The sequence below is a fragment of the Oreochromis aureus genome, linkage group 7, assembly GCF_013358895.1.
Source record: "Oreochromis aureus strain Israel breed Guangdong linkage group 7, ZZ_aureus, whole genome shotgun sequence".
Taxonomy (NCBI): domain Eukaryota; kingdom Metazoa; phylum Chordata; class Actinopteri; order Cichliformes; family Cichlidae; genus Oreochromis; species Oreochromis aureus.
Window position 1 is genome coordinate 2,123,237 of NC_052948.1, and position 25,433 is coordinate 2,148,669.

At 40.3% G+C, this 25,433-nt stretch overlaps 1 protein-coding gene and 1 long non-coding RNA gene across 4 annotated transcripts in view; one reads left to right on the forward strand and one right to left on the reverse strand.

Annotated features, from left to right (window-relative positions):
* cdh13 (cadherin 13, H-cadherin (heart)) overlaps positions 1 to 25,433 on the forward strand; it is a 384,225-nt gene that overhangs the window by 164,213 nt on the left and 194,579 nt on the right. For all 3 annotated transcript variants that reach the window (XM_039614251.1, XM_039614252.1, XM_039614253.1), the window contains 2 exons: positions 1,074 to 1,079; positions 1,714 to 1,866. In XM_039614251.1, the coding sequence (XP_039470185.1) occupies positions 1,074 to 1,079; positions 1,714 to 1,866 (159 nt within the window). The remainder of the gene's footprint in view (positions 1 to 1,073; positions 1,080 to 1,713; positions 1,867 to 25,433) is intronic.
* On the reverse strand, positions 11,327 to 12,300 carry LOC120440854. The gene is made up of 3 exons (XR_005613574.1): positions 12,196 to 12,300; positions 11,693 to 11,879; positions 11,327 to 11,339 (listed from the first exon to the last, which is right to left on the reverse strand). It is a non-coding gene; the product is annotated as an uncharacterized LOC120440854 (long non-coding RNA).

Below are 25,433 nucleotides of genomic sequence, written 5' to 3' on the forward strand. Positions count from 1 at the left end.
ACAGCTGTAAAGCTGCTGGTCATGATATCGGTTTGGTTATCTGGTGAGAGGGAAACATGCAGATGAAACCAGGAGATGTCCTTACTGAATCATCTGAGCTGAACAGGTGATGGAGAAACGGGTTTACCTTTTAGGTGACATGGATGAGTTGAAGGGAAGTTATGAACTGTTTCTGAGAGACAAATAACACCAGGATCCTTTTCTAAGTAGCTGACAGCTGGTAACTGTGCAGGTCTAGCAAATTTTTGCCAGGGGTTATCTGAGTCTTACAACAAACAATTGATAGATTGATACATATATACCATCAGAACAGTGTACATCACTGTCACAACAGTGTTTATTTTCATTCAAAGGCTTTATGATTTTCCTATAATGGTGGGCGGTCTCTAGTCAAAATGCCGGGGCGATTTTTTTTGTCCCAGTCCAGCTCTGTATGCAGCTCATCTGCAGCCTGGTGTTACCTACATCTTCCTATTCAGAAGGCAGAATTTCCAAGTTCTGAGTACAATCAAAAGCACCACGACTGCAGTTTTTGTGTTGGATGTAAAAAGCAGGCTAGAATCATGGCGGCGGTCAACGACGGTCCAGGCGTGATTTCTCGTGGAAATGTGCACATTATTTTTCCTTTCTGTTGGTAGGTGGCACAGTGCACTTGTGGCAAGTAAGCAAGCTAGAAGACTGGCAATCTGGCTGGGTATCCAGTTAGGGAAGCAACACATTAACAAGAGAATTCTGAGTAAAACCAAAGTTACTTTCCCTAGTAACTAGTTACTTTGAAAGTTAACGAGTAACTTGAAGTAACTGAGTTACTTTTTTAGAGAAGTAACTAGTAATGTAACTAAGTTACTAATTTAAAGTAACTTACCCAACACTGCTCAGTTGATATATTGATGATGAAGGTGCTGTTTAGTTAAGTGTATAATCCAGATAATCTCTGACGTTTTGCCCTTTCAGGAGCTTTAATAGCTGTTGCTAAATTTGTTACTAAAATGCTTTGTTCTGTCTGTTTTTCTTGTTCTGCACCGGCCTGTTCCTGTTCCTGGGGTACCTGCTCATGTCACCGGCTATGACAGACTCATGTGAGTGCCTCTATCCAAAAAGCACCGGGGTCAGATCATTCCTGCCTCAGAAAAAAGAACCGTGAGCCAACTAGATTGGCAGAATTCCTGAAAGCATCACTGCTTTGTTCACAGTGTTTAATTTAGCGTTTAGTTCAAAACCTTTTTCATGTGGCCTAAATAACAACAATAATAAAAGCAACAAAGCATAACATTTTCACTTAATTATTAAGAAAAACTGTTTTTTAATATGAATTATTGAACTCTTCCACTTTCTTTATCTCACTGGAATCTGATCGTGCATGTGCAAGCGGTCGCAGCAGGCCTGCAGTGCTCAGGGAAATTATATGAAATTTCTTGTTTCAGATGAGATGAATTTACCAACTGATGAAATTAAATCAAAGTCTTGTCTGATATAAAATTTTAATTGGTAGTTATCAGGGATTTGCATCACCACTGAAGTCTCTGTAAGCTTCTTTTACTGGAATGAATATCACAAAATAGGTAATAATAGTATTTTTTTCGAAGGAACTATGCTTTGAAAGAGGAAACTTGGAGAAGTAGTGTCTGGCTAATTATTTGCTTCAGAAAATAGTCTGAGTGAAATTTAATGGGAAGAGCTTGTAACTGTGTGTGTGTGTCCATATGTCTGCAGCTGATTTCAATGGGGCAGCCAAGGGAACAAATATTCCGAATGACAGGCCCCGGTGCTGACCAGGATCCCAAAGGTCTCTTCACCATTGACATGAATTCAGGAACCGTGTCAGTCAGCCGCTCAGTGGACCGTGAGGCCTCCGACTCCTACCAGGTCAGCATGTGTTTGAGCCGTGTTCAGATCTGGTGGTTATCACTTTTTCATTGTTTCACTGATTCACAGATTCCTCGACACATTAGCTGTCACTTTCTTTATTTCTCTTTTGTTCTCAAGTTATTAATATGTTTCAATAGTTCAAATAAAGGTTTCTTTAGTGTCACACTGACACCTGGAAACATACAAAAATTAAAAAAAATATCAGAATAATTATTATTAGTGTTGGTGGTATTAGGATGGTCTTTGTATTCAGGCAGTTCGTGCCATCAGTCAGAAGTTGGAGGTTTCTTTTATGTTAAAAGAACGTTAGAGTCTGTTTGAGGTGCCCACTAGTGTTTCTGCCCTGGGGGGTTTCAGCCGAACAAAAGCCATTTCCCTTAGAAAGGAAAATAAGACACGGGCAGAGAAGCTCTGCCTTTTAAGTCAGCCAATTGATCTTATCCTGTTTTCTGAAATCAGCCATAAGTGAGAGTGTTCAACTGGGTGCAAGCTGGTGATAAGCTAACTGGATTTTTGAAAACCCAGAAATAATTCATTCTGTAAATACCAACAGATGTGAGGGGGAAGCGAGCAGGACAATTAGAAACCCTGATGAATAATCACATGCAAGCTGACATTCACCATTTTTTTCCTTTTGCACTGCTCAGTTAAACGTGTAGTGGACAGTAGAGTACAGTGGCTGCAATCTGATTACTGACAAGAGCATCCAGTGATTTAGCTTCCCTACAACTGTCTCCTTAAAAACATGTATATAAAATATCAGTTTCTGTATTTCGTGTATAAATGATTCCAAATAAATGATTGCAAGTATATATAGCAGATTTTCACACGAATAGTTTATTTGCTCTGAATCACACAGGAAAAACACCAAGTGAACCAAAATCCTTTGCTACAAACAACGCAAGAACATCCAGTCCACTTATGTGTCTGCGGCTGATCAACAGTACAGGGAGAAGATGCTGTCATCCTGACTTTAGCAGAGCATGGCTAGTTGCTGGCTTGTACAGACTGTTTCACATCTGTAGCACCTTGCTGCATCCCAGAATCCAAAGTATCCGTGGCTGCGAGAAGTTTTTTAGCTCAAACTTGTAAGATACAACTGCTAGTTGGTTCTACTCACGTTCACGGATAAACAAAACGTACCCGGGTTCATTTGGAATCTCACCAACACCACCTTCTCACAAGGGTCCGCACCCAAATAGTATGTGGACTGATTCTTATGTAGCACTCTTCTACTCTCACAGAGCACCCAAAGCTTTATGCAACATGTTTCTAACATTCAGACACATTAGTTCCCTCTTTGATGCACCACAAGCAGCGTGGGATATTTAGCATGCAGTTTAGCAGCCAGGAATCAAACCACCAACGTTTTCTCCTGAGCCACCTAGGTGTGACTTCTGTGTTCACATCTGCACAAGCGAATCACACCAAGGAGGGAAAATGGACTGGAGTTTGATTTAAATCGTCCTAAGACTTTATGAGACTTGTGTTTTTGGAGTGTCCTAGCCGTCCAGATTTGACCCGTTTTCTCTGATACGTGTGCTTATCCATTCTTTTTGCTTTCAACACATTCATTTCAAGAACTGGCTGCTTGCTTGTTACTTACTATATTTTACTGCTTTGGCAAGTGCTGCTGTGACAAAATAATCAATGTTATTGTCTCTGCTTGTTAGCGGTGACATTGGTGCTGGCCGGGTTGAATTGTATTTTCAGTTTGGCTTCCGAAGATGATCCAAACAAAATAAACATGATGATATCAGTTTTTATATTTATATGAGATTACTTTTCTGTCTTGTTTGTTGTAATTATCGAACTCTTGCTTGTGCCCTGGGATAGACTGGGAATCTGCCCAGGTGTACGGCATCCCTCACCCTATGACAGCTAGGATAGCCTCCAGCCCTCCCTGAGAACTCTTCTTTTTTCTTGTAAATCCTCCACAACCCTGTCTTTCATTTTTTCCCATATTATATTCACACTTTACTTGAGCCTTGGCCAACATGCCACAAAGTCAACAAGTTGTAACAAGGTTTCCATAGGCGACCCTGTGGAAGGAGAAGTTTGCATGCAGCGGTCTCTGTTTCCAGGATTTCCGAGGGACTCTCACCCAGTCTGCTTTTGGCACTGTGACAGGGGTGTCAGTCGGTTGCCAGCTTTGGCTCTGCACTGCTCCCTGTGGCTTCCATGCAGGTCTCTAAAGACACACAAGTCTGCTGCTGCCTGGGCCTTAGTTTCCCCTGTCTGTCCCTGCACACATCCCACAGGGACCTCCAGTTACCTTCACTGCAAGCGTTTTATGGTTAAAAAGCTCTTTGTCTGGGTGCAACTGTCAAGTGGACGACCCTGTATGTTTTATTTTTATTTGCATTTATTTATTCTGATGTGACCAAAGTCGGCTTCTAAATGTGTCTGAATGTTTAAATAAGAGAAAAGTAGCACAACATCTGTCTTTGAAAGGGAATTTGAAGCCCACTTTCACCAGCTTAGACAAACTGACATTATTTTAAACATTAGTATTGTTTTTTGTGCTTGAATGAAAATCCATTGCAGTCACAGAACACCTGAAGTCCAGAATCCATGGACATCTGTGTTTTCTCTCTGGCAACGTTGTGCCACCTTTCTTTGTTTGTGCGTCTTCAGGTTTTTCTTCAGTTGCCTGACCCAGCCACTGAGAAACTCTGGAGTTTCTTTTGCACTGAGCTTTGAGTCCTTATCACTTTTCATTGTGACACCCAGTCCGATCAGTTTCGTAGTGTTTGGCTGAATCTGAGAGTGTAGCCCTTTACACTCAGCAGTCACATCATCATTAAACACTAGTGGCCCGGTTCCACTGACAGACTTAGAGTTCATGCCTATTCCACAACATTTCCTCCACCATGTTTGACAGGTAATGATATGTTTCACATCATGAGCTGTTTTTCTCCTTCTCTATACTTTTCATTGTTTAAGTCTTGGTTTCGTGTCTTTCAGATGTTTTCCTGTTCTTGAGTGTAACCAGTGGTTTGTGCCTGCATGTAAAGCATCTGTTATTGACAGTCGTGGTGATGCCTTGTTGTTGTAGACTGTGATGATGATGCAGCTTCCTCCTTGGGAATGTTTGAGACTCGATGTTATGAAGTTATTTTCATTAACCAGGGAACTTGTTCGACCATCAAGCCTTTCAGGGGTCCTGGTGTTGCTGAGGTACCTGCTCTATTTATGCATTTAGGAGCATACCAGATTGTTAGCTTTACCACTCCACATGGTTTTCTACTATAATTGAGCGCCGTGTATAAATATAAGTGTCAGTGAATGCAATACTTTTTTTTTTAAAATAGTAGTGGTGGTGTACAGAGGCAAAATTACCAGACGTGTGTCACTGTACAAAAACCCACAAAGCAGTAGCTTTAAAACAACCTCTCTTATCTTACAGTTTATGATTTAATAGCTCAGTGAAATAAAGTTTTTGGGTCCAACAGAAGTTTGTACATTAAACTCTGGGGAAGAAGACAGACACTGAGTTATAAAAGAAGAAGCAGAGCAGCGAATAAATGTCCAGGGACATTTTCCATTAAAAAAAATTGTATTGTATTCAGTATGGAGAAATTGAGCTCAGCAGAGAGACACGTGATGGCACGGTGACTAATGTGAAGGACTCAGAAGAGACAGTAACAGAAAATATAGAAAATGGGAAGGCCTTACATTTTTATGAATATTAATGATAATTTTTTTTTAAAGTATCAAGATGTTGAGTCAGCACCACATTCAAACACTGTTTAATAATTAGTGTCACTTTTTAATAGAGGAGCTGAAGTTATCTGTGGACAATATTTACACGCTATTAGAAAACCTGCTGCAATGAGGGAGATTTATTAAGGAGGAAACTGTGATCTTAATGTTATTAAGAAAGTGTTTTTCCAAAAGCAGCTGATTGATCCTTTAGTGATTTGGCTCTCTACATTTTCTTGCCTCACGTAGATGCTGCTTCTTCATGATTTTATAAAGCAGCTTTAAAGGTAAATCTTTGAGGTTATTTAATACAACAAAGGATACTGTACGTATTATTGATTAGTGTGTAATGATTTCTTCTAAAAAATTGATTCATTCTTCTAAATGTAAACTTAATCCATTAAAAATACACTGGTTGTTGTTAGCCTGCCATCTTGAAACCAGTGGCTGAGCTGGACATTGTTACTCTGCATAACTGTGTGTAGTTACTTGTAATTTAAAGATCACTAATAGCTCTTTCAAATGACATACGTGATTTGCCCATGCATATTTTCCTCATCATCTTTCTCATCGTGTCTTTTTCCTCCTCCTCTGCACTGCTCTCTAAGCTAACATTACACCAGATAATGAGCCTTAAACATCTTCAAAATCAAACTTTTCCTCTGACGAGCAGTTTGATTACATTCTCACATCGTATAAGTTTCATTGCAAAGTGTCCAAGTCCAACAAAGTTAGATCTGCTTCAAAGAACGCCGTTCACCAACGCCAGCAAACAACAGCGCTCACAAATGGAAAGGTGCAGGATTCCCTCAGCTCACCTCATTATCACTTCACTGACTCCATCGACTCCATCCAGCTCCTTGCACAAAGCTGAGGTAAACGGCGGACTGACAGCCTGCAGGCATTAAAGGGGCCAGAGTTGTGTGTCTTGTTTAGTTTATACAATTGAATTGGGAGGTGTAAGAAAACAGAGATCATGTGACTGTAATCTATAATCTACAGACATGTAGGGTTGAGACTTAACGTGCTGTACCATCATCAAGTCATGGCTTTGGTTTATAGACCTCTGTAGACACCTCTGGTTTCAGGCTTCCACACCTAGAAATCCCAACAGTAGTATTTTGTTGTGTTGTGTTATTTTTTATTTATTTACTTTTGTTTTGGTCAGAAATTGTTACATTTGGGAGAGAAATTTAAGTGCTGGAGTGTGCACACCTATCTTTAGTTATCGGCAAAACAAAATAAAACAAAATGATAAAAAGCAACTATTAAAAAATCCCATTCCTGTGCAGTTCATTAAAAGGAGGAAACAAAGAGACTTTGTTTTTGTTTGTTTTAAATACTCGGTGATGGATTTTTCTCACTTTTACAGATAGTTTTAAGTTTTCTTTCTAGAACTGCAGTTGTTGGCGCTTCATTCGGTTCCAGAGGTTTCTGCTTGGTTACATAGATCCTCCACAGAATTTGCAGACCCTTAGAGTCAGAGAGCACTTTAATAAACTCAGCATACCCACAGTGCAGATTAAGGACGGCTTTAACCTCACCAAATACATTAGGTGCGGTTAAAGCCATCCTAACAGTATGTACCTGACTGCTGACCCAAAATGAATATTTTCCAACCTACCAAATGCTACCTTTGCATTCATAGTGTCATAATAAATGGTCAAAAATCTAATTGGAAACTTCCGTCAGTGGTTTAATATCTTTGTGACAATAAAAACCTCATCCAGTCTAATATGTCATTATTTCTAATTCTTGATTGAAAAAGCCTCTAATATAAATTCTGCCTTGCATTGTATCTGGGTCATCACTAATGATTGTTATTTCCAGCTTGATAATTGTTATACCTGAAGGCAAGACACTGAGTCAGGCTGGGCATCAGCATACGCACCTGAGCACACAGGCCTCACATTTCCTCTTCCTGTTGTTTTTCCCAGCCAGATCTACATCATAACTTGCTTTCATTTATTTTGTTATAACGAGGAGATTTTAAAACAAGTACATTTGTTAAAAAAACAAACAAACAAACAAAAAAAAAAACGGTACAAGTGTCTCCTATTAAATTCAGTCTGGTTTTATTATCACTTGTCCAGTGCTGTATGAAGACTTCTGTAGTCCCCACTGGCTGTCACAGTCTCTCCTAGTCACATTCATTAAGGGTGTCGCCTTTCCCATTGTAGCTAATGGCTTCATGGGAATGAAACATGAAATATTCAGCGGTAGATTAAAATCACGATTTTTCCAAATACATTTTATAGGCAAAGTAAAGCGAACAAATGGAAAACCATTTCATATGTTAAATGAATCTATATATTATATCTGCTGTTTTTAATATGTTGGAATTAATGTTGCTTCACATGATTCACGTGACTAATTTTATTTGAAAGGGGTTGCTTGCATAGAGTTACAACTATGGGACTAACACTTTAGCTTTCAGTGCTTTGGATTAGTATACAAGCATATTTCTTATTATGCATACCCAAACAGAACGACGGGGAGAAATATGATGGCCATATTAAACATCTGAACTAGTTCTGAACTGAAAGTGTCAATTATAAGTTACTTTTAATTTAGAAACCCCAAATAGCCCTTTCAAACTATATACACACACATACAGCACTGTGCAATAGTTTTAGGCAGGTGAGGGGAAAATGCTGTAAACAAAGAATGCTTTCATAAATGAAAGTGTTAATCATTTATTATCATCAATCAACAAAATGCAGAGAATGAACTAAAGAGAAATCTAAATCACATCAATATTTGGTGTGACCACTCTTTGCCTTCTTCTAGACAGTTTTTGAAGGAGCTCGGCTGGTAGGTTGTTCCAAACATCTTTGAGAACTAAGCACAGATCTTCTTTGGATGTCGGCTTCCTCACATCCTTCTGTCTGTGGTCCCAGACACACTCGATGATGTTGAGATCAGGGCTCTGTGGGGGCCGTATCATCACTTCCAGGACTTCTTGTTCTTCTTTATGTTGAAGATAGTTCTTATTGACTTTGGCTGTGTGTTTGGGGTCGTTGTCCTGCTGCAGAATACATCTGGGGCCAACAAACAATCATTTATATTTCTGAAAGCTTTGTTTGTTTACAGCATTTTTTCACACCTGCCTAAAACTTTTGCACAGTACTGTATATGTTGTGCTTCCACCAAGTGGCAAAAAAAATCTATCATTTCAAAGGTAAATCGGCCATTTTGATTGTTTGTTTGTTAGTTTTTGAAGTGATATTTAGGCTAAAGCTGTTCTCCATCAATAGACGTGATGAAGCTCCATTCAGCTACGTCTGGAAGCCCTTAATGTAAGTGGTTGATTTTCTCTCCTCAGAGTAAATCTCCTCATATAGATGACTTTTTTATCTCAATCTCAAATGTCTCTGCAGCTTATTGCTGTTCAATACATGCCCTCTGGTAAACTATCCAGTATATATGAGGTGTGAACTGTTATTTAACCATCATTGTTAGCAATATAAGAAATACAATCAATGTTTTGTTGTACAGACAACCAAGGTTGTATTGAACCCACCTTATGCTTCAGCTTCCTTCTCCCATTCTCCTTTCTATTTGGCTGTATAATGATCATTGATTACTTTGGGAAAAAATGCTGTACCCACCCACAAGGTCACAGTATATCAAAAAAGTATTGCCACAGGCTTTAAGAAAAATAAAATCGATAAAGTTGACTGGCACGGTGTCTAAATGCAGTGGTCAGTGTTTTGGATGCTTTATCTTGGGAATTTATGGATGCGGCCACTGTTGCAGGCAAAAGTCCAAACTAAGCAAAACTTGATAAAGACGTTTAAGGAAAGTAGAGTCTAACTTCAGCATAACGACGGCAAGAGGTCAGCGCAAAGCAAATGGAAACTGGGAATTCTAAGTAGGCTGTTACAGCAGGCGCACAGCTGAGCAAGGCAAGCAAACAAACCCCTGACAAAGTAAAATATTTGCTGTGAAAGAACAAACAGACGCAGTGATCAGCTGGGCCACATGTTCACAAGGATTTAATGTCAAACATTATTTTCTTATTAAGCTCAATTAGGGTGAAAATGAATGTTAATGAGATGGAAAACGGAGCGGATGGGAGAGAGGGGTACGGGGAGGAGTGCGAGGCTTATCGCTGCAATTATGACAAGCTTGGGTCGGGTTGATAGCGGCGAGTAAGAACTCTAATTGGCTTAGAACAGAGGAAGGAGAGAACGTGAAGAGATAAATAACAGTCTTGTTTACACCGGTAGAAGGATGACCCACAGTAATACAGGTCATTGCAACAATAAGTGTGCCGAGTCTTTTATACGTGCTTACCTTGGAGAAGCTGAAATTTAAAGTACAAAAATAAAGTAGTGCTGCACACATTTTATTTATGTAAAAGTTTAGTGGCGTTCGCTGCACAAAGTCAGTTCTAATTGTTTAAAAAAGTACATCAGTAAATGTTTTTTTAATAACAAATAAAAAAATGCTAATAACTTGTTGGATTTCTTGTTAGCCTGCTTTAGGATGTTTGCCTCAGAACTCCAGGTGTTGCAACCTGTGTCGTGATGTAGAAAGGGGTATGCCCCTCTGACAGCAGATATAATGCACCACATTTTGCTCCTTATATTGTGTCTGTCAATGCAGAGAACACGGTGACAAAGGAGGGGCTTACTGAGAAGAAGCTGTATGGATCCATCTCAACTCTAGAATGGCTGAGATTTGAGGTGACAGCTAATTTGAAATTTAGATTTAGAAATATCTCAGCTTTCAAGAGCTCTACAAAGCTGTCCTCTCAAAACAGTTTTTGGAATTGTCAACAGGTATAAATCAAGCTAAGTGTTTTCCCCCCATATTTACTCATAATTTCATAGATAAGATGTCTATGAATCATAAAATTCTTTGGCAGATCAGTTTTATGCAAATGACTTATAGTCGCCTTACGCTGTGACTCACTTTACTGTAAATCACTGTTAACTTTTTGTCTTGCTTTTCTGTCAGGATGCTGGGTCAGCAACCCAGCATTTTCAGTGTATTTTGTATTTTTGATTTCTTATGTTATATTGAAATATGTGAAGTTCTGCTATTATTATTAGTTTGTCTTGGTTGAGTTTTAGTCTAGTTTATGTTTCTTCTGTCTCCTGAGTCTTTTCCTGTCCTCCATGTTCTGCTTTCAGTCACGCCAGTGCTTCAGTCTCTCCTTGTATTTAAGTCCTCTATCTTCCTCTGTTTGTCTGGCTACATGTTTCTATGAGTGTCAGTTTCTTCATGTCTCAGGTTTTTTCCTCAAGTTCAGGTTCAGGTTCTGTTTACGTCATGTCAGTTTTCATGTTTTAGTTTTTCCCAGTTTAGGTTTCAGGTTAGTTGTTCTCCAGTTTGCCATCAGCCTAATAAACAGCTCGCTTTTGTTACACCTTAGTTTTCTCTCTCCTGTGTCTGCTTTTGGGTCCACACATTTTCTTCGTTTAGTGTCCCTTTACTCTGCGAAATATTCTAAACTGCGCGTACAGTGTTGATAGATGGATCAAAGGTGAAATCATATAAATTTTTCAGATTTTACATTTAGGTCAATTTCAATAAAGAGAGCTCGTTAGAAGGAACCAAACATGATTTATTGATATACAGAATTTAATAAATCCAGTGGCCCTTCACAGCAGAACAGAATCACTGTGGCGATAGGAACTAGGGAAGGACCCCCGGCGTCTAGACGCTGGTAGTGGAGATAAAGATGGAGGCTTGGATGAAGCCTGAGTAACATGGGAGACGCAGAGATGGGGAGGAGGTGGGTTGCATGAAGGAATCTGCAAGGGAGAAGGATAGGTGAACAGTGAGATTTCAAGTACACAGAGTGGAGGCTGATTGGCCTGAAGAAGACTAAACCAGTGATGTCTCAGTGGGTTTGACGCCGTGGAAAAGTGGAAGTGATGCAAAGCTTAGATTAGCCACCAAACACGTGGAAGCAGACAGTTGTGTGGCTACAGAGCTTCCTCATTGAACTTGCACATAAGCTTCATTAGTATTTGAGCATTAAATTGAGCTTTTTGTATTTTTGCCTCTAAATCAAACAAGCACACAGTTTTGATTAAAGATGACTAACATTACTGCATTAAATATTTACAAAATTTAGTAATTTTTATATTTAGTCTATACCTACATTTAATAGTTTCAGATGCTCCAATATAATTGACGGCCAAGCAGTTACATTTCCTTGTAATTCCACAATAACTTAAGCAGACAGCATGGGGTTGAGTCCAAGTTTTGAAATTGCTTTTAGTACGTTTTCCCTTTAGACTGTCGGTATGAGAGCCATGTCCATGCAAGCGGAGAAGGCCACCGTTAGGCTTAAAAAGCAAAACAAACCAATTAAACCAACTAAATCAAATTTATTTCCTTGATCAAGAAAAAAAATATATCTAGTCAAGTCAAGAACACTCTCAAAGACACAGGCATGTCAGCGTCATAGTCTAGAAACAAGAGAAACCTTCATCAGTTGAAGTACAGAGGATCACATCAAGGTGCAAACTGAAATGTTGCAAAAGCACACAATCCACACAAAAGAAGCTGAATAAAACAGAACCAGGGAAAAAAAATACAATAGTTGAAGTAAACGGCTAATAACAAACATGTATCTACAGTATTACATGAAGTAAAACACACATTGTTTTCTCCCAACAACACCGGAGAACCATCTGCTGCTTTTAAGTGTGTCTCACTGTCAGGTTTGCTGTTTGTGGCTGGTAGAAAGGAGCCCAAATGCAGACTCGCAGAGGCAAAGGTGAACTCAAACATCTCAGCCTTATTGCTGGAAGCTCGGAAATACAAAACTAAACTGGAAATATACATTAAAGTAAAGAAGCTAGATAAACAAGCGAAACACAGCGAGGGATGAGGGAGAACACAACGAACAGAGGAAAACACAGACAGTAAATGCAAGAGGTTAACGAGGGAATGAAGATCAGGAGGGGAACACAGCTGGCACTAATCACACAGACGAGACACAGGAGAAGCAAAACAGAACGCACACCGACAGGAGACTACCAAAATAAAACAGGAAGTAACGGGAGCATACGCTGAGACGCAGACAGGCACAGACGTGAAAACATAACTGAGCCAACGAGACACAAAACACAGGGAAGGCACCGGAACACAACTAAGCACTAAACACCAGGAGTACTACGTATAACCACCAGGTATCCTAACACTCACTGCACATGTTTTGGTTTCTGTCACTTCTGTAGCTTTTTCATCATATTAATGTCTCAGTGAAAACTGTTCCATTGTATTATGTGAATTTTTTTTTCCGTTTCTTTTCCATTGTGCATGAGTTTTTTCTACTTCCTTTGTGTTTCATGTAACTCCTGTTGTATCCTATTTCTGTTGTACTTTTTCAACTTAGATTACATTGTGTGTCCTTTTGCACCGTTTTGTTTATTTGCTGGTGTTTCCTCATGGGTCACTGTAAAGAATCGATTTTGACAGAAAACCTCTAAAAGAACATGTCCAATTCAAAAGTCATAGTTCAAAACAGAGGAGTCCACAGTGCCTCCATTAACATAGATGATAAATAATACAAGGTGTTCAGCATTCAAAGCATTTACCCTGTTTAGTAAATCTATCCCAGATTCTATAAAACTCAATACATCTTACTTTCTTATATTTAACTTCCAGCATTTAACTGTTATATTTAACTATTCCTCATTTGTGTTTCTGTGACCCACACTTACTCCAGCTGACTCAAGGTAAAAACCTATTTATCATAATAGTTTGTTGTTGCTGCAAAAAAAAAAAAAAAAAACAAAATAAATTATACAGAAAATAAAATGCACTTTGATCAATTACTAAGTAGAAATGTTATACAAATCTATGTTGTTTGTTCAAGACAGTAATTCAGCAACAAGCAGATTGTTGCTTTTTACAGCTGTGTGATGTTCAAAGTTCAGCAGTGTTTAACAGCCTGTTGTTGAAAATTCAAAACATTTTAGCAGGCTATGGCATGAAAATTGAGTTCTAATTAACATTTACATAATACGCAGCACTTTGTAAGTTTTGTTTTCATGAATGACCAGACAGTCCATTGCTATGAATAATACAACAGCATTTTCTCCTCTCCTTTGATGAAGGACGGCTTCAGAGTATCCTATAAAATACAAGAAGCTCCTTTCCTAAGGATCAGGAGAATTCATACAGCTTTTATTTATGGCCTGACGTGGATACTTCCAGATCCCGTCACTAAGTTATGAACCTTCCTGTTGCATCTTCACAAAAAATAAAAATAAAATAACTGAGCCTTACACCGGAGTGTCGTTGCAACCTATTTACTGAACCTTCTTTCAGTGCATGTACAGAACATCAGTGTCCATTTTTACTGCCTCCTACAGGACACACACTTCTTCCACTTTCTTACAACATTCATGTAACACGGAACCTATACTGCCTCTCCTGGCATTACCATTGTAACAACACACTCATTCTGTTTCTTTCAGAGAATAACAGGAACTTAGGATCTATGTATCTATGAATAATAACTATTATGCATACTCATACATTTATATAACTAACTAATTTCTTGCGATACCACATCTCCTCCCCTTAAGTTAACAACTACCTGGACTTACAAAATAACTGCTTATGTAAAGAACGCTTTAACAATCAACATGTAATTAAGGTAACCATATAACCATACATATGTTTCAATGTTCTTTTTTTTTTTTTTTTTTTTTATTTATTTATTTATTTATTTATTTATTTTTTTTTTTAACTGACTAGGAAGGTGTCGTCCTTCCTGTGAGATCAGAGCGCATTGTTGCTCTATTCCTGGAAGATCTCACTCTATCTAACAAAGTCCTTTAAAGTCTCTGGTGGACGTCTCTCTCTCTGAGAACGTCGCAACACTGGTGTCATTGAGGGGTCTCCGGGATCCGAGTCTCCGAATCATACGGCAACTCCGATGCGGAGGTTGTGGTGATGTGTCCAACTCTGATGGCAAGCAGCACTCAGGCACTGCTTCTTGGTCCTGCAATGGCTCCACCTCCCTGTCAGCTGTACTGGGAACAGTGTCAGCCACTCTTACTCTCACCTGATCCACGTGCCGCTTCACAGTTTGACCTGATCCAAGGGTAACAATGTAAGACACTGGACCCGATGCTCTCACAATGACTGCAGGAATCCACTTGGGCCATAGGAGTAGTTTCTGATGAAGACCTTGTCTCCTGGTGTGAAACTTCTCAGTCTTTTCTTGGTGTCATGATTTTCTTTCTGTTTCAATTGTTTGTGCTGCACTTTTGTTTTCACATCAGGCATGAGCAAGTCCAAAACTGATCTGAGTCTCCGTGACATCATCAACTCCGCTGGTGATAAACCAGTAGTGGCATCTTGATGTGATGCGATAACTGAACAGAAATCGGGAAAGTCTGGTTTGCAAGGTATCACCTTTGACTTTCTTCATCCCCTCCTTAAAGGTCTGGACCGCCCTCTCAGCCAGCCCATTTGAAGAAGGGTGGAAAGGTGCTGATCTCACATGGTCGATTCCATTCTGTTTCATGAATGACTCAAATTCAGCACTTGTGAAACATGTTCCATTGTCTGAAACTAACATTTTAGGTAGTCCAAACACACTGAAACTCTGGCGCAGTTTCTCTATAGTCACCTGTGATGTAGAGGATTTCACAGGGTAAATGTCCATCCACTTGGAATGAGCATCCACAATGATCAGAAACATTTCCCGAGGAAAGGCCCTGCATAGTCCACATGGATTCTAGACCATGGTGACTCCGGCCACTCCACGGGTGTAATGGTGCAGTAGGTGGTGACTTATGGTGTTTCTGACACTCCTCACATGCCTGCACTTCTCTTTCAATGCTCTCATCCATCCCTGGCCACCATACATAAGACCTTGCCAAGCCTTTCATCTTCGACATGCCTGTATGAGTCTGGTGCAGGAGTTTCAATATTTTGTCTCTGCCTTTGGTGGGAATAATTACTCGAGCTCCCAGAGCACGCAACCATCCCTCACACTCAGTTCCAGCTTTCTCTGTCGATATGGCTTTAAACAGGCATTGGTCTGAGCTGGCCAACCTTTTAAGGTGTACTCGTGGACTTGTGACAACATTACATCCTTAGCTGTCCAACGTTTGATCTGTGCAGTGTCAACTAATGTGTCATCCAGTACATCCATCATTAAAACCTGCTCAGTCATCTCTTGCTCAGGTGCTGAGTCTGGTACCGGCAACCGGCTGAGCGCATCCGCGTTTTCATGGTGTTTTCCTGGCTTGTACCTGATGCTGTACTCGTAAGCACTCAATGTCACGGCCCATCTTTGTACTCTTGGTGAGCCCATCTGAGGTATAGGCTTCTTTTCATTGAACAGTGAGATCAGGGGTTTATGATCTGTGTAAATCGTGAAAACTTCGGCCATACAAGTATTTGTGAAATTTCTTGATGCGAATATCACCGCTAAACCTTCTTTGTCCAGCTGAGAATACTTTTTCTCAGCAGGAGAAAGTGTCGTGACATGAACCCCAAAGGTCTCTCGCTTCCATCCTCCATCTTATGTGACAATACGGGCGCCTCGCCCGTATGGGGATGCATCACATGAGAGAACCAACTCACGGTCAGCGGAATAATGAACTAACACCTCTGCTGAGTTCAACAGGTTCTTGGATTCCTGGAATGCTTCCTCTTGTCTCTTTTGCCATGTCCACCGTACCTCATGTCTCAAAAGTTCATGTAAGGGTGCCAACAGGGTTGCCAGGTTTGGAAGGAATTTGTTGTAGTAATTTAGCAAACCTAAGTATGCTTTAAGTTCAGTGACATTTGTGGGGGTAGGTGCATCCATGATTGCTTTAACTTTCTTTTCCACTGGGTGGAGCCCCTGAGCGTCCACTATGTGCCCCAAGTACTCCACTTTCTCTTGCATGAAAGCACACTTGCACCTCTTTAACCTCAACCCAGCCTCCTCCAACCGGGTCAACACCTCATCCAGGTTCTGTAGATGGCTTACCTCATCCACTCCAGTCACTAAGATGTCATCTAAATACACCGCTACCTGGGGTATCCCCTTCAAAAGGCTTTCCATGGTCCTCTGGAATATTGCTGGAGCAGAGGCCACTCCAAAAGGCAATCTGTTATACGTGAACAGCCCCCTAGTTGTGTTTACTGTCACATACTTTTTCGATTCATCATCCAAGAGGATTTGCTGGTAAGCGTGGCTCATGTCTAATTTTGAGAACTGCTTACCCCAGATAGTGTGGCAAACAGGTCCTCCATTCTGGGTATTGGATACTGCTCCAGTGAAGCCACTGTATTTACAGTAAGCTTGTAATCTCCACACAGTCTTATTGTCCCTGTGGGCTTCAGAGTGGCACTACTGGTGCCGCCCATTCAACATATTTCACTGGTGAGATGATTCCTTCTTTCAAAAGTCGGTCTATTTCCTCGTCGACTTTTGCTCGCATAACAAAGGGGACAGAGCGTGGGACGGAAGAAGCGTGGAGTGGCATCACTTTTCACATGAATAGCAGCTTTCATACCTTTTTAGTGCCCAACTCCTCTTTGAATACATCCTCGTGTTTACTTAACACTTGCTGTAGTGTTTTTCTGTTGTTTTGACTTGGTGCAGCTTTCTGTTGTTACGACTGTTTTCACTTGGTTCCAGTCCAATTTAATTTCCTCGAGCCAAGCTCGACCTAGCAAGCTGGGGCCGTCGCCTTCGACCACCACCAGGGGCAGATGTTTTTTCTGCTGCTTGTATTTCACACTGACTCGTGTTGCGCCAATCACTTTAACAGGATCCCCTGTATAAGTTTCCAGTTTGATTTTGATGGGCTGCAGGCTGGGGGCTTGGTGTCTTTCCCGTTTCTCTGAATGTTGCTTCGTTCATGACTGTTAGGCAACACCCAGTGTCTATTTCAAAGTTCACCTTTTTCCCATCAATTTGCATATCCACAGTGTAGGGGTCTACTTTTCTCAAGTGTACCACACTGCCACGCCCCCTAACTTGAACAGTTTTCTTTTGTGCCCTTGACTGCACTTAACACAGTTCAAAGTGAAAGAGTCATCTTCAGAGCTATCAGTTTTGCTGTTATCTGCTTTCTACGCCCACATTGTGAGTACTGTAGTGTGAACTCTGCTTTTTGTCTTTCTTTACATATATTGATCCATACTTTTTCTGGTTCAGTTTAGTCTTGCTTCTACAAGCTCTGGCTAAGTGTCCCACTTTACCACAAGCATGACATTTTTCTTGTTTGTACTTACAGTCTGCTGCTGTGTGCTTGGTTCCTTTGCAACGATAACACTCTTTGTTTTCTCCTGTAAAGGTACGACTCTCCTGTTGTCCTTTGCTGAGACTGAAACATTTTGCTGTCGCCCCTGAGGTCTGCAGATCCTGTGCATTTTTATTTGCAGTCTCCATGGCTACTGCAATTGACAGAACCTTGTCAAAAGTGAGATCTACTTCTGACAAGAGACGTCTCTGAATCGGTCATCCTTAATTCCGCAGAGCGATCCTATCTCTCAACATCTGTTGTAACGTGTTGCCATAGTTACAATCCTGTGCCAGGCGACGCAGCTCCGCTACGTATTCCATGACGGTTTCATTCGCTTGCGGGAGCGAGAGTCAAACTTATACCTTTGCACAATTTCACTGGGCTTGGGTCAAAGTGATTTTCATCAAAGCACCAGCTCTTGGAAGGTTTTGTCTTTGGGCTTGGCGGGCTGAGAAGGTTTCGCATCAAGCTGTACGTCGCTGCTCCGACGACACTTATTAAGATCGCTCTTTGTTTTCTGCATCGTCGATCCCGTTAGCTGCGAAAAACTGCTCGAGTATTTCCGTATACTCGTCCCAGGTCTGATTCTTTGGATCGAACGCTACTAGCGTGCCGATTGTAGCCATTTCCGCTTGAGGTTACTGGCTCCTATTTCCAGCCGAAACTTTTGCATTCTTTGAACAGCTAGCCAAACCTGTAGCCGCCTCCTTCACTTTTTCTTTCAGTCCGGTCGCCCTTAAACTCCTTCCCCATCCCATCCTCGTCGCCAAAAGATGTTGCATCTTCACAAAAATAAAAATAAAATAACTGAGCCTTACACGGAGTGTCGTTGCAACCTATTTACTGAACCTTCTTTCAGTGCATGTACAGAACATCAGTGTCCATTTTACTGCCTCCTACAGGACACACACTTCTTCCACTTTCTTACAACATTCATGTAACACGGAACCTATACTGCCTCTCCTGGCATTACCATTGTAACAACACACTCATTCTGTTTCTTTCAGAGAATAACAGGAACTTAGGATCTATGTATCTATGAATAATAACTATTATGCATACTCATACATTTATATAACTAACTAATTTCTTGCGATACCACACTTCCTAAGCAAAATAAACATATTGAAAGATATTCAATGGCTTCAGAAACCAAAGGGAACCAAACCCCAAATCTTTCAGAAACAGGCGGATAATAGGTGCGAAAATGCCCTGAGACTCGGCGAGGGTGTGTCTTGGTGCTACATTACATCAACTTAAATTGGTCATGTGATTTGGACAGGCCAGGATGTCTGTCAAGACAGTTAAGTCACTTCCTTTTTTTGTTAGCTTTCTGTCTGCTGTGTGTTGTATTTAGTTTTGCTTCCTTTGTCTCATTGTCTTGATTTGTTTCAGCTGTTCCTCATTCCCCACGTTTCCTCTTTCCCTGGTTTGCTCTTTTGTATATTTACCCTTGGTCTTATGTTTGTTCTTTGTCTGATTATAATCTTCCCATCTGTGTTGTCTGTTTACTCTGGTCCAAATCCGTTGATTAGTTAGCAGACTTGTAGCTTTTTCCTGTTCTCTGGTTTACTTTCACACAGAGAAAAATCCAAATGAATTCCAAACAAACCAGAATGCATCACTACAAACCATGTGAGCATGTTCAGTCTGCTGATTGGTCAGATGCGTCTGGGGCATGACTAAAAAAGGAAATACAGGAAGAAGGTGCTGTGATCTGGACTATTGAAGAACACAGATCATTTACACTCATTTCACAGCTGGTTGCTGGTCCATGCAGAACTTTGCACAGCCATAGTACCTTCTCACATTAAGAATACAAAGCATTCGTGTCTATGGGACATTTTTTAGCTCAAACTTGGAACATACATCTGGTAGTTGGTTTGGATTGAGGTTAGATTACATTCACACCACAAAAAGAGTTTAAAGCCAAGTTTCATTGTATTGACATTACAAACGGTGTGCTTGAATTTTAATCCAAAGCTGTTTCAAACAATATCTACTAGCGAAGGGAGGTCCAGCTCTCTTCAAAGACTGTTCTTTTGGCTCAGCTTCCTTAGAAAAGACATCTCTTATGGCTTTTAATTTAGTATCACTCACTACTTTCAATTTTCGCCTAATTAGGCAAATATGAATGGTTTGTGTGTTGGTAAGCATTTTTTTTAACTAGTTTTTCCATAAAAGCCCTTACTACGTCTACTACAGGGGAGAACATATATAGATTTTAAGGCCGGCACAAACGTTTCAAATGTTTTGTCCTCCACAGTAGGAAATGGCTCGCCATTGGCTGTCATCTTAGCCATTTCATCATCAACACCTTTGTGTTTGGCTGCAGTCATTTCTTCTGTAATGTGCTTAGTTTGGTTTGAGTTACAGAAGGCTGCGGTATACCTGCAGTTTTCAGCAAGTCAGTTGATGCTGCAGCAGAAGTACCAGGGTCAGTGGATGGCAGCTGGAGCAGAGAGGGCATGCTCTCCTCCAGCTGCACGGATGGATGAGCGGTTCTTAGATGTCTCTGCGGGGTTGTTGTTGCTCTAACTCATATTTTCATTTCACAAATTCTGCACTCAGCTTTACAGTTACCAGTATAATTGGAAACAGCCAGATGCTGTGGGTTTTTTTTCTGTTTTTGCCCATTTCTTCACTTTTTATTACAGCTCCCTGTCTCTATGTCACTCTGTGTACGTGGCCTGTGCCAGTACTGTCATTGTGTTTGGGGCATCAGCCCCTATTTCTTATGTGAGATAATGGTATGATCCTAGTCTGCCTTTGCATGTGATTGGCCACATGGTGGCCTGTGAAAATAATGGCTTCTCTGTGGCTGAAGATCGGGCTTTGTCCAACAACCGTTGACTTTTCTTGTTTACTATAAAGAATTGGCTGTTCATTCACAAACAACACATTACTAATATTCACTGATAGAAATGATAGTAATGAGTGCCATCTGCTGCAAGGAATGCCATGCAACATTCTCGATGACGCTGTCATTAGCACCACATTCTGCCTAAAATATTTAAGTAACAGAATCATTGATACTATTTTTGCACTTTAGCCTCAACAGTTACTCAGTCACATGACCCATGCCAGGAAGCCGAATATTTCACCGCTAGCATGGAACTTAGCATTGCGATACATGCGTGTGCAGTTTGGGGGGTGGGGATAAATGATCTCTTGGCACCTTGTCGTTTTCTCCTCAGTCCGTAAAGTTCCTCACATGTTTTCCCACTGCTTGTAATTCCACTGTTCCTCCGGTTTTCCACACATTCACTAATCCCGTCTTCAGACATGAAACGCATACAGCACAAAGATGCTACTTAAAGCATTTTTCATTGAGAGATATTAACATTCAATGTGAGCAATAAATTGCTTAAGGCTTTTCATTTTTTGCAGACATTCATAATTCCCGCAATTTGCTAATTTGGTGACTTTGCAGGATTTGATCCCCATACCTCTCACCACAAAGTGCTGATCACATGAATGTCTACATGGTTTTGTTGTTTAATCAAATTTTACAGTCACTGGTTCCCTCTCTATCTGTTCTTTTGGCTTATACCTGCTCACTGGGACTGTTTTCTTCTGCTAAGGTGTCAGAATGAGAGCGAGAGAGAGAATTTTTGATTAATTCAGCATGTTGCTGAGGTGAGCGATCTATGACTAGGTGAAAGCTCAAACATTTGACCCTGACCTTGTGTGTGTTGGTGCATGTTTTCTGTACTCCTACATATGAATGCTGCTCTCTGTGGACATTTCTTTCTGTGTTATATGCATTTTGGATATTTTTGCTCATTTTTTATGTATATCTTCAACGATCCTCATGGTCTTTCACACATATTAGATACCACACAGAGCCTAAGGGCCTCTCTCTCTCTCTCTCTCTCTCTCTCTCTCTCTCCCTCTCTCTCTGAAGCTCCCAGGCCGCTATGTGAAGGGGCATATATATATATATATATATGCCCCTTCACATAGCTTGTCCTCGGACTGTGTCTCTGCAGCTCTTTCTCAGTTCATAAAGAAATACATACTGAGTACTTCACGTTCTCCTCTATAAAATGCACATACATACAGACCTATACACTGCTGTTTCATATAGCAATCTAATGCCTTTCTCATTTACAGTAAGTGTAAGTTTATGAGCCCGTGGTTTGAGACAGGTGAAGCTTGTTGTCCAAATCCCACTCCTGTTTTCTGCTTGGCTGGACTGTAATTTCCTGGGCTTTGGAGAGCAGGATACGCTGCCCTGCACACAGGAAAACAGGCCTGATGTGCACTTAGTCCCTGTATGTGGGCAAGCGATAAAGGACACACATACACTGCTAACACCACTCCAACCATCTCAGAGCAAACAAACCTCTAGCTGCCATAATAGCGCTTACCTTTAAGAAATATAACCCCGGTGCTTTCAGGCAACAGGCTCACACACCGTTGCACTTTGCTGATAATGCCCGTGGTCTATAAGTTGTTTTTACACATACATGTTTGTCTCGTTAGCTTCGTTTCCAAGATGTTCCTCCCATTTCACAGATAAAAGAGGAAACGGTCCATTTTGAAGGGTTTTTTTTAATAATTAGTTTTCAAGATGTAGCTTCAAATGGGAGCAAACTTTAAATAAGCTGAAAAAAAGAAGAAAGATGGGGAAAAAAGAACCTTCTTTGATGCACTTTTTTCTTTACAGACCACTCGAGAAAGACGCTCTTCAAAGTTTTCAATATTTTTTTCTTGTTTCCAAGCCTTCCCCCGGGTCGGGATCATTCAACACTGAGGATTCTGTCACTATCCCGCTGTCCACCCAGAAATCCCCGTAAACCCCTGCAGACATGCTGCTGTGCCCCTTCTCCCAGATAACCTGATTAAACATCGAGTGGCCTGTTGCTGAGCCTCAGGCATTACCTCTGCTAATTCAGCCTGTCTGTCGCCTGCTGAGCCACATGACACAACCCCTAATGCACTCTACTTTAGTAACAGGGCAGCTTCGCTTTCATCTGTAGATACTTTAGACAGAAACACTCTGTATTATTGACTCAAATTGCTGACACTATATATTCCATTTTTTTTTAATGCAAATTGACTTATTAGGGTCACAAAGCTATTTAAATCTGTCCTGAGGGAGAGAGAAAAGTGAATACAGAAGTCAGTGCTAAGAATTATAGGGCATCTAAAATTAAAATACTTTGCTCACTTCATGACAGCCAAATGTTATTAAATCCCATCATTAATATTAGTTAGAATCAGCTGGGTGACCCTGAACCCTCCTTTAGTTGTACTGCAGTAGGCCAAGGATGCTGCACTGAGAGGTTCTTCTTCACTCACTGTCTGGTACTGTAACTAAGTGATAATGCTTTGCAGTGCATCATGAAATTGGGGGAGATGAAATAAAACTTGTGTGATGTTGATTACTGAACAAATGTCAGTCAGATGATCTCACACAGTGATAAAACTGTAATACTGTAACATATGATTTCCTCCTGGTCTTTACATTGTTACAGTTAGTGTCAGGAGGTCAGGTGGCACTGGAAGTCACTGAACCCGTTTTTGTTATTTTCAGATTTTTTTTTTTTAGTCAGTTTGATTTCCACTGGGTCTTTGGTTAAATTTAGGTGAAGAAATGTGAGAATCTCACCATTTCACATTCTTTACTGTGTACTAAAGAAGCATATTTTTCATATGCAGGGAATTGCTTGTATAAAATTGTTGAAAGGACATAAATGAGGTGGCAATATCAACCTGACAGTGTTTATTTGAGCCGTGGGCAGAAAGGTCTGGCCATATAAATATTTGTATAAGAAGAAAAAAAAGTAGTTTCTGGAACTTTTAATTTTCTTGATTAATTGCACACATCTTTGTGTAGTACATATCAGGTCTGACTGCACATGACCCAAATCTCTTCTATTAGGATTTTATAAAACCTCATAAAAACAGTGATAGACATAGTAGAAGAGAGGTAAGCCTAGTTTTCCACCGGCTCTTCAAACAGTACCTTGAGTGCCAGACAAAAGGAGATTGAATTATACCTTATACGAGGGGGGTGTTTTGTACCACTATACACCAGGGAGAGCCTTTGTGACTCTTTCAGTGCCTTTCAGAAGCAGGATTATTTTTTATCTTGCCAGACGGCAAGCTGAATGAAAGATCATTTCTATCATTTTGTATCTTCTCTATACTTTTAACTCCCCTACTCTTTTTCACCTTCCATCTTTCATTCAATTTTTCTCCCTCCAAAGACCATCTATTTATATCTTCTTTTCCATTCCAAGGGCCTCTTTTCTTTTGATGTAATGATGAACATTTCAGATCAGTGACTTTGGGATTAGAGAGTGCAAAAAGAAATCCACCTAACACAATCTAATATTCCAAAAGAAGTTGTGATTGCTAGAGACCACTTTAACATTTTTAGGTCATTCAGCAGAAGAACCGATCAGCTTATTGAGGCGTCTGTCGTCCGTTCAAGAATCACAAGAATCGTTCCTTCTTCTACAGTATTGGACATAATTTATTTAAACACAATAATCATTCAGTGGGTCTTTATGCACATTGTGCTCAAGGTCAAAGTCAAGGTCACATTTGTTGTTTTACATGTGAATTGGTTTGCAGCGTGAGCCAGACGAGCTGCTACATCACTGATATTTATGACCATTCTCATACGCATCATTTAATGGACTCCTAACCTGGATTTAGTTGTTGCCTGGTCTCTGCCACATCTTTACGTTTGATTTGTTACAGATTTGTTTTTTGGTGATGGGGATAAAGATACGTATATCCAACATGTTCTCATCCCAAAACGTCGCTGTGTCACGCTTTCAGGCACCCAACCCATCTGTATGTTACGCGTTCGGAGGCATGAGAGCGGGTTGGAATGAATCTATAAATGTAAGGTTAGAGTTAAAGTTAGGGTTCCAGAGCGTTTCATACGGACGTGGAGGGGTACCTTTCGTGTCACTATGACACACCTCGGGCCATGACAAATCGTTGGTATGGTACAGTATGAGAATGCTGTCGTACATCAGTCACATCAAGACTTTTAAAGCATTTTTGTATTCGAGTGTGACACTGCATCTCATCTCACTAGATTGTGATAAACTTAAGGCTATTAGGAACTGTATAAATATGTAATCCTGTTATGACAGGAAAAGACAGGTGTATTTTTTTAAATATCAAAAATTTATTGTGTACCAGTTGATATTTAGATAAAATACTCCATATCTTTGTCAGCAGCTCTGTAAAGCAATACTATACAAGGCTTCAAGTACTGCCCTTCTAGAAATGCTGCTGACATTGGTGCGCTTTGGAGCAGCTGCCCTGATGCACCATTCAAAGCAATGCTGCCTGTAGATAATGACTCTTTTATAATGTAACTTCTTTGAAATTCACCAGAAGATTCAGAAGTTCGACACGCAGGAAATTGTTTTGTGAGCCATTTGAGTTGAAAAATGTCAGTGTGTGATGAGAGTGGGCCAATTTGCTGAAGAATGTATGAAGTTTATTGCTATTGCGTTCTATTGCAACATATTTTTCTCTTAACTGAAAGTGTAGCGTTGATACTGGAGCAACAGGTTAGCTTGAACTTATAGGAAGAAGAGAAAATACAAACCAAAAAGATGAATAACAATAAAGAAGAAGCTAGATGGATAGAGATAT